A 13,105-nucleotide genomic window follows, 5' to 3' on the forward strand; every position below is an offset into this window, starting at 1 on the left:
ACTCTTTATAACCGTCCCAAGTTTCTTGTCCTTAAAAAGAAAGAAATCTTTTGTAACATTCAATAAAGTTTTATTATTAATGAGTAATTTTGAAACACTAATGAGCTTTTTTTTTTTTGTTATGCATCGAACATGTAGAATATCTTTCAGATGTGGAATGACCAACATGAAAGATTTTGAGTTTTTGGATCATTACCTACAATCACCTTCTCATCACCTTTATACTCAGCCCTCAAATTCAGACTATTTCTGCTGTCTACAGACCAGCCAGGGTCTGGTCCTCCTTCTGGAGCATCAATAACATATGCATCTGGTGCTTGATTGATTACATTTTGTCCTATATAATTTGACGAGTAATGGCTGTTGTTGTACTGCTAACTTTAATTCTTGTATCGAGGATGCTTATCAGCTTTTGGTCCCTGAGCAAAGTTTGCAATGGTATTGGTTCCAATTCTAAAGTTTGCTACAGAATTTAATTGATCAATTCTGCGTTTAATAGCATTGCAAAAACTTCTTGTAGGTATTATCTTAGTCTTGGAAGTTATCTTGACCACAATTGGATCGTACTCAGTGCCCACACTTGACAATAAATATAACCTCAGCTCTTTCTCAGTAATAGGATTTCCTGAGGCAGACAAATTATAATATCAGCAATATTTTTAATTTTGGAAAATAATCTGTCATGCCTTACAATTGATGTCCATAATTCATACGAAGTGTTATAGTCAATTATGCTGCTCAAACCTTCCGTGGTGGTCAAAAGTAACCACCCCAAGAGAAGCTGATCCTGTATCCAATTGTATTCGCAATTCTGAATTAGGATTGATGACAACACTTTGATCTTGGTCTATAGCGATAGTATTTTGATTTGGACGTGGCTTGGTGCCATTCAAATGTCCTTCCAAGCAATACGCTCTTATTGTTGGAAGAATTTGGGATTTCCATATGAGGAAGTCATGTCTATCAAGTTTAATTGTGGAAGGGATAACTTCTATCAAGTTTAAATGTAGAAGGGAAATTAAGGTTGTTTGGTAAAGTATTATTGATTTGGCTTGAAGGTTGTTCTGAGTTAACGTTGGAGGATTGGTTTGAAACAAAGCTGGCCATTATGATCGAATCCTGCTCTGAAATTATATTTGTATTTGATATATACTTGAGTTACAGACACTCATATAAGTACGAAAGTCTAAAAGGAATTGATATAACTATACAATCTTATAACACTTAAACTCACTATCTGTTAACGCATGCTATCTTAAATTGCTTACGGGGCCCCGACTTGTCTAACATTTTAACACCGTGAAGTAGCCCCTCACTTTGATAAAAATTACCATCACTTGTAAACATGAAGTCAAGACATCGACTGTGATTTGAATCTAATACCGAGTTGACCTATGTTAAGCTTTTTATAGAAATGTTGTGATTGATAATTAATGAATAAAAAATAACACATAATTATATTTGAACTGCATATAACGCATGGCAGAAAGTTATAAAAGGTTTAGCACAGCTTAACTCAACAATGAATCCTAATTTGACCTGGATGTGTAGCGTCACCACTCACCCGGCTGTCAACGTTTTGGCCGCTCAAGTTAGGAGGATACAAATGAATCTTTGGCTTTTGTACTACTTGTTTATGGATCCGTGGAAGTTAATTAAGACACGTACGTACAGCTGCTTAATTCATACAGTGATAATAATAAAACAAACTAATCCATACAGTGATACAGAGTATTAAAGAAAATCTTTTTTTGCAGTTTTTATATACATAAACTAATCAGACCAAGTTCAAACGAAAGGAGAAAATGAAAGTAAAATAAAAAGAAAAGTAACACAAACTCTTATTATAGTACTATATATATAACACATGGACTAAGCAAACACAAGTTAATAATAAAACATCGTATATGGTACCATAAGCTAGCGTAACAGGAATCAAGCATCAGACCAATATATTTCCATTTCACCCTGACTTTCAGGCACTCCCAGGGCTTCCCAAACAGCTTTTGATGCATCAACAATATTGTTACGGCATGGAGGCTGATAATCATGATCTGAATCGCACCCCATTGTGGAGTCACACTCATCAACAACTTTAGCCTTAACACTTTGTCCATTACCATAGACGTTAATATAGTTTAAGCACCTGCTGCCTTTGTTGTGCCATCCGGTTGACAATGCCACAACTGGTTCATCATCTGAATGGTACTGGTTGTCGCATTCAGATGGGCCACCGCCGTCGCCGTCCTTCTGGAAGCTGTTGAGTGTTAATGTTGCCTTTGTGTGTCCGGTCACCGGTGGCGAGCATCTGAAAATGCTGTAAAGCTTGCCTTGTTTGCAGCAATCAGAGTAGTTTTCTTTATTGCATTGTCCTGGTGGAGGCTTCTTCCCTCTAATCTTGCCACTGGGGTTACAAGTACCAGCTTCAACACTGCTCAGTGTTGTCAAAACTACAAGAAAACAAATGAGCAGAACAACACAAGAGGAAAGTTGCCTCTTCATTTTGTATGTATATTTTTTCTCCTATTAATTTGTTCCTGAATCTGTTGTAATGTGTTTGGTGAAGGACTTTAATATGTAATAAGCTATATATATAGAGGCGACATCAATGTGCAAACTTTTAGAACAATTTTGTAGTCAAAGTTTTAAGAATATTTCTTAAAGATAACATATGGGTCGCAAAGCCTTGGAGTGGATTTATGTATGTATCACGAAGAGGATTAACATTAGAACATTCATTTGGATTTTATTGTGAAATGTTCATAAGAAAGTCAACTTAAAGAAAAGGCTTGCACTATGTGATGTTACGGCGCGGCAGCATGAACAAATTCTAAATGAATCTATGAAGTATATATATATATATATGCATCCATGTACGGCCAAAATAGAAGCTTCACATGATTATAGGATTTTGATTTTTAACTTCGTGATTGTGTGCAACTGGATGAGTATTACTAGAAATTTCAACATTTAAGTACTAATTTGACAAAATTTATTTGTTACAATTTTTTTTAATTTAATAACTAGAAAAGAGAGATTGAGGAAAAAATATTACTTGACAACCTAATGAATTTGAGAAAAAAAAATAACAAATGGGCTAATGGGCTATAAAAATAAACTAACGGGATTATATCAAGTTTCGATAGATTTGTGGGCAAATTTCGCACGTAATTTGACACCGATGAATTTTATTATTTTGATTGCAATTAATCGAAGAGATTTCATAAACACAAGCAACAATTTAAATATATCCCTGCAGCGTTTGTAGTCTAATGGGATAACCTGTATCCTAAAAATTGAGGGATTTGAGTCCTATCACCAACAAAAAAATTATTGTTGAAATTTTAGTTTGTCTTCTATTAATTTATAGGTGGGGTTGAATAAGAGTAATTTAAAAGAAAAGAAAGAAAAGACTGATCGAATATGATGAGATAAAATATTACTTGGGCTATGGTTACACTAGGCCCAAAAATATGGCCCACATTACTTGTATATATCCATTGTCACCTTAAAACAAGTTAACAGCTAAAAACCGTCTAATCTTGACGTCTTAGCACCACCACCACCACCGTCACCGTCATTATTATTACAATACAATTCTATTGATATTATTATTATTATTATTATTATTATTAGAAGTGTACATAGACCTTTCTTAATATAATCTATCAAATCTACTTTAAAAGAACGGAAATTCTACCTCAAATCTAATGATGATTGATTACAAGAACAAAATGACATTTCATAATTAAATTATTTATGCAGTTGAGCGTATGGATCGTATTCTACGAGAAGGTACAATATATGATATCTAATGTTGGTTTAGATAATAGAGTCAAATAATCAAATGATATTATAGTCAATAAGGGATTTTGGTGTCCCTTATTAGAAAATTTAGGAGTCTATATGATTATTTTTTCCTAACTTTAAAAACCTTAGAAGTGTAGAGACCTTTTTTCCTTGGATTTTTGTTGGTTGAAATGCGACGACCAAAAAAGATTGTATGTTTTTTTTGGTACAACTTTTTAAGTAGATCTTATTTATAATCGAGCTTTCGTCAGCAGAACTTTTATAAATAGAGATTTTACCAAAAAAAATTTAATTACTTGATTGTTAATAAGAGATTTTATTAAAAATTTATGAAATTACTTTAATAGGCAAGTTTTTTAAAATTATGTTATGAAAAGAAAATTGTTAAATAAGTAGAAGATATTTTATATATTTTAACATTTAAAAAAGTTTTCAACCTTTACTCTCAAAAGTTTAAAATTTGAGTTTTTATTAGTAGAAGCAAAATACTTTATTTAAGCTTCGAAATCTATTAGAAAAATAACCGAACAATAATAAAAATTATTATAAGAGCTTATGAGATTAAATACGTACTTATAACTATTAAATAAGTTATACCAAACATGTACTTAGTCTAGCATAATGTCCCATTGGATTGATTAGCTTTGTTGATTAAAAGTGCTTTTCATTAAGTGCACATTACACAAATTTGAAAGCACTTTTTGAGGCTTTGCTAGTTCTAGGTATTAACCGTGAAGCGGAAGCGTGTGGCTAAAGAAAAGATTTCAAAAGCAACCCTCCCAATTAGAGGCTGGTGCAAATATTGATGGAGCGAGTATGTTATGTTCAAACTTTTTTTTTTAATCTACATTTGTTGTAGCATTTTCAGTTTGTTCTTGTTATAAGCATTTAAATAAGTTCCATGTGTCTGTCTTTAAGCTTCGATATTGTCGTTCTTTTTATAGATGGCTAATGGGTCGTGCTATGCTAACCCAACCCGTCAAAGGAAGGTCCATGTAGACTTCTGCTTGTGCTGTGCCATGACCACTATTTGCTAGGTGCCGTGCTTTTTTTTTTTTCGCTTAAGCCTAGTGCTGTGTGGTGGGCTATACCACGTGTGCCTAAGGAAAAAGCACAACAAGAATTTTTAAATTTGTTTTTTTAACAAGGCAAGCCAAACTGTTGGGGTAAGTTTTTCAATCTTATATATTTTTTCTTGAGTGTATATGCCTTTGGTTAAATTCAATAGAATTATAAGTTCAAAACTCAAGTCCATATTCAGAAATAATAAACTAATAATATTAAGAAAATATAATACTAAATATTAAGTTAGATCCTACATATTAAAATTCTTTTTTGATACCTAACAACAACAATAATACATTTTTCATAAGTGTTAATTTAATTGTTAACTTGGACATTAACTTAATTGCTAACTTAGACTTACATAAAGTTATAAATCATAATCCATAATAATATTAATTTGATATTTATTTTTTTATTTATTAAAATCATGATATAATCTATTTATTTAATAAATTATAAACATAAAATAATTAGAGTATTTTTTTGAAACGAAGAATTAAATAAATTCAAAAAATTTACGCTAATAAAATATATTAAAAGATTCACTTCTAAGTTTTTTGTATAATTATAAAATTTTATGTTTAATTTCATTAAAAAGTGAAACATGTTTATTGTGAGCTTTTTAATGTGCTGTGCTTTATCTCATATCTAATTGTTTCCTACTTTTAATGCGCATATGCATAAAATTCTAAATCCAGCCTAGCCCACATGTGTCCCGTACCATACCGTGTGCCTATCAAAACGTGCTCGTACTTTGCGATACCACGTGCTGCTCGACCCGATGGCCATTTCTGGTTATGTTATGTTCAAACATTTTACTATCTACGCATGAGCAGCTTTTTCAGTTATTTTTCCGTGTAAGTTCCATCTGTCTTTGAGCCTGCCCATAAGCATGTTTGCAATGCATGATGGTTGAGTTTTGAAGACAGTCACTTTGTTTTATATTTTATTTGCATTGTACTTCAGTAATTTCCAATTCTTGGATAACATCCTTCTCCTATCAAGATCATACCATGCGGCACAATGAAAGTGTGCCTAGCTTTCTAGGGAACTCCATTGTTAAGCAAGGCCAATTGCAGCCCCAATAGCCCATGCTGAGTGATGGCCAGCCAAATGATTTGCTAATTTTCGATCAACTCCAGCCATCGCAGCTTCAAAATTCTGTACACGCTGATTCTGCAGGTACCTAATGCATCAAGTTTATCATATTGGCTTACTCTTTTGTTTTTATTTTTTTTTGAATTATAATTTTTTTTTTTACTCTAGCTAATTGCAGGATTATGAGCAATAAAATGCTGCATTGTTGGTTTCCCAATTTCGTTTCAACAACAGATATAGCAACATTGTAACAACCGATGGTGCAAGATTCAGGTATTTGGATCTCACAAACACTGAACGAGCTATCATGTTTAACTAAATGTGATTACAAGTTACCTACCTTTTGAGGCAATGTTATTTGCACTTATTTATCCGAAAGAATCTCGGTTTCATCATTTATTTTATATTTCTACTTTATATTGATGGACATTTTTATGTTACTGTGTCCCTTACAGACTCTCCGGTGAGGGACAGCAGCGCCAAAGAGAGGCACCCCCGTGATTGACGCTCCAAAAAACAAGCTGCAACTTCAACAATCTCCTGGCCAGCCTATGCAATATGAATCACAACAACTTTTAGAGAAGAAGAGAACGTGACGAAGACCCACAAAGTGTCAAATTCCTGACGGACATGCATGATGGAGAGCAGATAAAAGTCCCTGTAAATAGTCAGGGGGAGACGGTTGGTCCTGAGTCTACAAAGCTAAACAGCTTCCTTGGCACCATAGAATGGAATGGTCTCGTTGTTGCCCTTACAAGTTTTAATTGGAAAGAAATGCCGGAGGCAGCCAAAGGGCAAACATGGGAATGTGTTCAAGTGCAGTTGATATTGGAAACTATTTTGTAGTTGATTTACAGTTTTTGTAGCATGATGCGATTGTTGCCTTTCTGTTTCCGTAGTCAAAGTTCGACAGTGACCCAAACTGTAAAACTTGGATCTTGAATTCCCTTGCCAATAGATGGACAAGCTGGAGAGTGGAATTGAAGGTAAAAACATTACTATCCTCACCAGACTGATGAGGATCGGTTGAAGGACTGTGATCCAAGGGTGCTTCCAGATCAACGGCCTGTCCTCGTATCTAATTGGAGCTCTGAGAAGGCTAAAGTATGCACTGAACTTTCACATTATGCTGTTGCTTCGACAATATGTTTCTATTATGCGCATCTGAATTAACTGATTTAAATAAATGTGCAACAAATTTAATTTTTTTTTTTTAACTGGAAGCTGAAAACCTTATAGTTCACTGTGCTGCAATGTAGATCCAAAGAGCCAAAAATAATGCTAACCGTGCAAAACAGACATCCACATACTGTGCAGGCAGAAAAAGTTGCGTAAGTTACGTGACAAGGAGGTAAACTTCTTTCTTTTGTGCCACTTTATAGTAATTCAATGTTAAATTACTGTAGCCACTTGGGCTTGTAGTCCAGTGGTAAACCATTGCCCTTAAAATTAAGAATGATTATGAGGGTAATGGTTCGAGTTTCTGTGGACTCAACCTCCCTCAATTAAACATAATTATGTGGAGATTACTTGTAACATCTTTCTTCCTTACGAAATGCGAGTGGAGTAGAGACATGTCTCTACTCCCTCTTCTGTGAGGGGTATTTGGCTAGACATGTATTTCATAGAATAAAAATGTAATAATGTAAGTCACAAGTATATATTTGATTGTAAAAATCAGTGCAATGATATGTTGTTATAGCAGTTGTAAATATATGTCGAGTGGAGTAGAGATCGACATCCATCTTCTGTGGTGGAGTAGAGACATCCATCTTCTGTGAGGGGTATTTACAACATCTGTCGAGTGAAGTAGAGACATATCAGTGCAATGATCTGTTGTCATAGCAGTTGATGTATTTGATTGGACATGTACCTCATAAAATAAAAATGTAATAATGTAAGTCCTAGATATATATCTGAATGTAAATATCAGTGTAATGATCTGTTGTCATAACATTTGTAAATCTATTGTATCCCTCTTCTGCGAGGTGTATTTCGCTGGGCATGTACTTCATAAAATAAAATGTAATAATGTAAGTCATCGGTATATATCTGATTGTAAATATCAATGCAATGATCTGTTGTCATAACAGTTGTAAATCTGTTGTCATAACAGTTGTAAATATCTGTGTAATACAGTAACCTGATGCTTAATCAGTTAAAAAAAATGTTAAACCTTAAAGTCCTCATTGTATAAAAATGCAGATGGCACCGAAGATGAATCATGTGTATAAAAATACAAATAAAGCAGAGCTGTATATATTAACCCATACTCGCAAGCGCGGGTTGCCTCCAAATGAGGAAGCAGCAGTGTTAGATATTTTCTTTCTTTCTTCTTTTTCTCTCATTTGGCTATTAACTAATAAGCAAGCTTCATAATCTTGTTGCAGTTACAACTCCATGACAATGTGAGAATAGCTGGTTCTAAAGTTAAAGGGTCAAGTACTAACAACGAGTTAAGCACAATGCTGGCGAAAACTGAGAGAAAGGAGCAAAAATATACGCAAATGGAAATCCTAGTAACTAGGATGACGTCGATTTCGGAAAGGTAGTTTCATGAGAGAATTGTATCGACAGCACCAATTGAGACTTTGGGTACCAAACAGGTAACATGTAGTTTAATGTTGGATTGGATTCAATCTAAATTTTAGTCTTAAAAGATACTACACAACACACACACACATACACATGCGCGCATACACAATGGAGTGTAGGTAGGGCTTGATTCTGAGACCTCTTGTATCAATCTCAATTAAAGACCATACTTCTAAAGTTAACATTTAAACATTTTTCCATTTTTCTTGTATGGCACGTTAACTTTCTCTAAGCAGGCTCCCAGCGGTGCTCTAGAAAATTCACCACAACCACAATCACCACGTCATGTGGTTCTATCCTAGAAGGCGATTAAACTTGGCTTCCTTGTACCTTACTATCAATAATGGTGACCCTGCAACAATATGTTTGATGATCAATCACTGTAAAAACCCAAATATGTAAAAACAATGTCCTGGACCAGATAGCTAAAAAATTGCTTCAGAAAAATTTACAGATAGTAAATTTCTTTCAAACTTTTTTGTAAGAAATTTTTGACATTTTCTTTTTATGGGTTCTCTTAAAGTTTATTTGTTTTGGCTGAGGCTTTACGCACAGGGGACGTACGTTACTAACTTGTAAAATGTTTATTTTAATCCAGAACAATTACATTCTATATTGTATAAACAAATTCGAAAGATGATACACAGGATGTGAGATAAAGAGTGACAAAGAAATTCATCTGTTTCTTGACATAAGAGATAAAAAAGAAAATGATCTACAACATTTATTAGCCAATATCCATAATTTGCTGAAGAACACAATGCTTCACTTTTATTATAGAGACAAGAACTTCGAATAATTAAAAGAAACCTGCTGAAAATGTACCATCCCAAATAGATAATCTAATCTAACATCCAATTAATAATAATTGATGATAATATTTAATCTTATGGTATGCAAAATTGCACTAAACGCAATTTTGCTACCAACTCAGTAGTACGCTGTTTTCCGAGTTTACACTCCTCTGTTTCCCTCCATTGAGATTCCCTTGGAGTTCCCATATAATCCCATAGACAAGAATCGAGGGTTATCTTTTCCAAAAGTTCAGCACTCTCAATCAAATACATTACAAACTCGGCATCAGCTAGTCCCTCAAATCCTACCAATTCCACCTCTCTAACACTTAATTTCGTGAGCCTTAAATGTGGATGATCCTTGACAGTCTTTGCTGCTTCATATGAAGGTTTTGAAGAATCCTGAGATAGGAGAAAAGGAAGCAGTAAATGCAAGCAAAAGTAACAGTCTCAGCCATTAAATAAGAGTGCATTCAAATTCAAAATTCGACTTGCAATATTCAATATCAAAATCACAAGCTGAATAAATAAAACATTCACCTCCTTCAATGTAAACTTATGTAACAAGGGAGACACTTTCAACAAAAAGGCACAGTGAAGTAAGCAATCATCATTAAATGCCTCAATTACTAATTTCAAAATTTTGAGATTGGATAATTTAGGAAAATTGTGATAAAACAGGACGAAATGATGAATCAATATCAACAAATATTTGATAAAAGAATTAATTGATAATGTTTAGGGAGAAAAAGAAAAAATTGCAGCAAAACGCCACGTGTCGATGAGGCAGAATCACTGTACGCATATGGGGTATCCCACATAACTCAGAACCTAGGGCACCCCGCATAAATCGGTGTCTGTGGTACCTCGCGAAACTCGGAGCCTAGGGTACCCTGCCTAACTAGCACCCAGGGTATCCTGCCTAACTAGCACCCGGGGTACCCTGCATAACTCGGCACCTTGCATAACTTGGCACCTGGGGTAGTCCGCATAACCTGATATCTGAGGTACCTTGCGTAACTCAGCACTTGGGGTACCCCGCATAACTTGGTATCCGGGGTACCTGACATAACCCGGTATTCGGGGTACTAGACAGATCAGATTCGAAACAAACAAAGAAAGTTCTCTGAAAAGTCAGCCATGAGAAATGTCTCAATCGCTTGAAGGATAATATTTGATTTTGTTAGAATTAAATATTAAAACATCTTACTGAAAGGTGGCAACAACCACCTATCACCCTTGTTAAAAGTGAAGGACGTTGTCCCAAGGACAGTAGTCCTCAACCGCCTTAACAGACAGTCGCTGTTGAGGAACCTTGGACCACTCTCCAGCATGCACCACGTACCCAAAATGATAAGATACGTCGTGAACGCTTTCGTAATCCCAAAGCATGCACATAACAGCCTAAAAATCATAAACATGTAAAAGGACATGAAAGGCTTGAAAGGGGACAGCCAACAACGATGAAAAATACGCCATGTGGCAGCTAGAGTACTCCATATATAAAGGTGTTCAGTTTCTATTCTTTTGATTGACTCATGAACACACACACTCCACAAAAATAAGCCTTCTTCAACCTTAAGCTAATATTTTTAGAGGGTTGGCAATCTCTCTCTACCATAAAAAAGCTTGAGTTACTAATTTGAGCGTCAGAGTGTGAACGCCGGGGCATTCTGGCTTTACCTCTAACCTCTATTTCATTGTTTTGCAGGCTTGAAGTTTATCTCAGTGGACCTCTCTTCCAGATTCTGACCTCACGTTGCCATCATCAGCCTTCACCCTTCATATCCCCTCCGAATTTCAGAAATATCATACACGGCAACATAATGTGGTACCCAACTTACCCATAAAACAAATTTATTGTTCTAGATAGGTTTTTCTCTTTTTTCTTTCCTCCAAAATCTATCTAAAACAATTGGCGTCGTTTGGGTAGGGATCACACAAAAAGCCTCCACAACAATTATCAAATTAGTAGTTGTGTATGATCCAATACATGACACCCGACGTACCTTCTGAAGGTTTAATGGCGGATCCTACAAGGATGAGAGATGACAGTAGTGGTGAAGGCGGTGATCGTACAAGGAGAGTAGCCTAACTCAGCAAAGGCAAGTTGATCAAACAATCTATCGGTATTTGCCAAGATGAAGAACCCCATCTCTCATAAGATTATGAGGATCTCGCTAATGCAATTCTTAAGGTAGTAGTATCTAGAGGACCCAAAAAATCACCACTGCCAGTGACCCTAGATTCTCCATTACAATAGGCAGACCAACAAATCACCCTAAGAGTTAAGATACCTAAGACTAGTAGGCCAAAACATAGGCCATCAGGTACTCGCTCTAAGTTTCAAACCGTGAGCTCCCGAGTCGAACGTTCTATTGTCTCCTGCAATTCCCGCAGCAACAAGGGTACTAAGCATGCAAAGTGAGCTCGCGAGGATCTCCGTGACAAGTTAAATGCCAAAAGTGCTTCTCATATGGCAGCGACATCATCAGGAACCCCTAGGGTACCCCTAAAATTCGTGGAAAAAATAGAGCACCTAGAAGCCCGAGTTAAGTTCCTATCCGAAAGGTAAAATATTATAAGTGCACCAACACCAACGACCTACCACTCGCCATTCACTATCGAGATTCGGATTGCGGCTCTCCCCGAGGCTTTTATTATGCTATAGATACTTTAATACTCAGGTGCCACTGACCTCTCGGAGCATGCCGAGCTATATCATGACCAAATACGTTTTAAGGGTGTTGACGAGAATGCCATGTGTATAATGTTTACACACACGCTCATGGGCCTCGCGAAATCATGGTTTTGATAATTAAAGATAAGTAGTGTATCCTTCTTACACCAGCTCCTATATGAAGTCACTAAAGAGTTTTCCTATGCTTCCACTTAATATAGGGTAGCCTCTAAACTCGCTTTCATCAAGCAAGGGGAATTTGAACCTTTTGCGGAGTATATGAGCCATTTCCATTAAGAGGTGTTGCGAATCGGAGGGTTTGAACACCAACACAAGTTGACCCACTTTGAGAAAAATTTTCTGTTGGGCAAGTTATGGTGTTCTTTTCCAAGAAACGCCTGTTTTCATGCGGGGAAGCCCGTTATCGAGCATTGCAGCGGGTAGAGATGGATGAGAAATGCCTTCTGAAGCTGCAAAAAGATAAAACCGAAGTCATGAAAAGTAAAGAGAAACCTAAAAAAATGGAAGCCCCAACACCGAAGGTACCCCAGGTACAAAGCTCGCCACGAGTTCCTCTGTGCGGACGAGGGTACAACGCGCTTGGTGTCTCGAGGGTACCCCAACCTCCTAGATCGCTGCCACTAGGTCAACGAGAGCCACTCACTAAAACCTCTATACAAATCTTACCATTCATTAAATCGTTCCCCGGAGCAGATATTCTACCCGATTCGGGATAGTGGCCTCCTCCGTCTACCTAAGCCAATGAAGAGGTACCCCAACATGAAGCGTAGTCTAAAGTATTGCAAGTTCCATGAGGATTTCGATCACAGCACATCCGAGTGTTTTAGTTTGCACGAGTAGATTAAATCTTTGATTCTTAGTCGGTACCTCAAGGAGTTTGCTACTAGCATGACAAAGGAAAACACATAGTTGATAACAGTCCCAAATGAGAGGTACCCCAGGGACCCGAGAAAGGCGTATATGTGCGGATGATAACAGTCCACTTTAGCTGGCTAGTCTAGGAGGGCCATAAAAAAATATGATAGATTCGCTACCGTTAACA

At 36.2% G+C, this 13,105-nt stretch overlaps 1 protein-coding gene across 1 annotated transcript; it reads right to left on the reverse strand.

The window, feature by feature from the left end:
* Positions 1-1,935: 1,935 nt before the first annotated feature.
* On the reverse strand, positions 1,936-2,502 carry LOC18041529 (putative ripening-related protein 1). The gene has a single exon (XM_006432639.1). It carries the CDS (start codon positions 2,500-2,502, stop codon positions 1,936-1,938), a length of 567 nt encoding a protein of 188 aa, XP_006432702.1.
* Positions 2,503-13,105: the final 10,603 nt, after the last annotated feature.

Source organism: Citrus clementina, unplaced genomic scaffold (genome assembly GCF_000493195.1).
Source record: "Citrus clementina cultivar Clemenules unplaced genomic scaffold, Citrus_clementina_v1.0 scaffold_5, whole genome shotgun sequence".
NCBI lineage: Eukaryota > Viridiplantae > Streptophyta > Magnoliopsida > Sapindales > Rutaceae > Citrus > Citrus x clementina.

Coding starts and splice junctions, on each gene's coding strand:
- LOC18041529 (XM_006432639.1), bottom strand. CDS start 2,502: ATGAAGAGGCAACTTTCCTCTTGTGTTGTTCTGCTCATTTGTTTTCTT.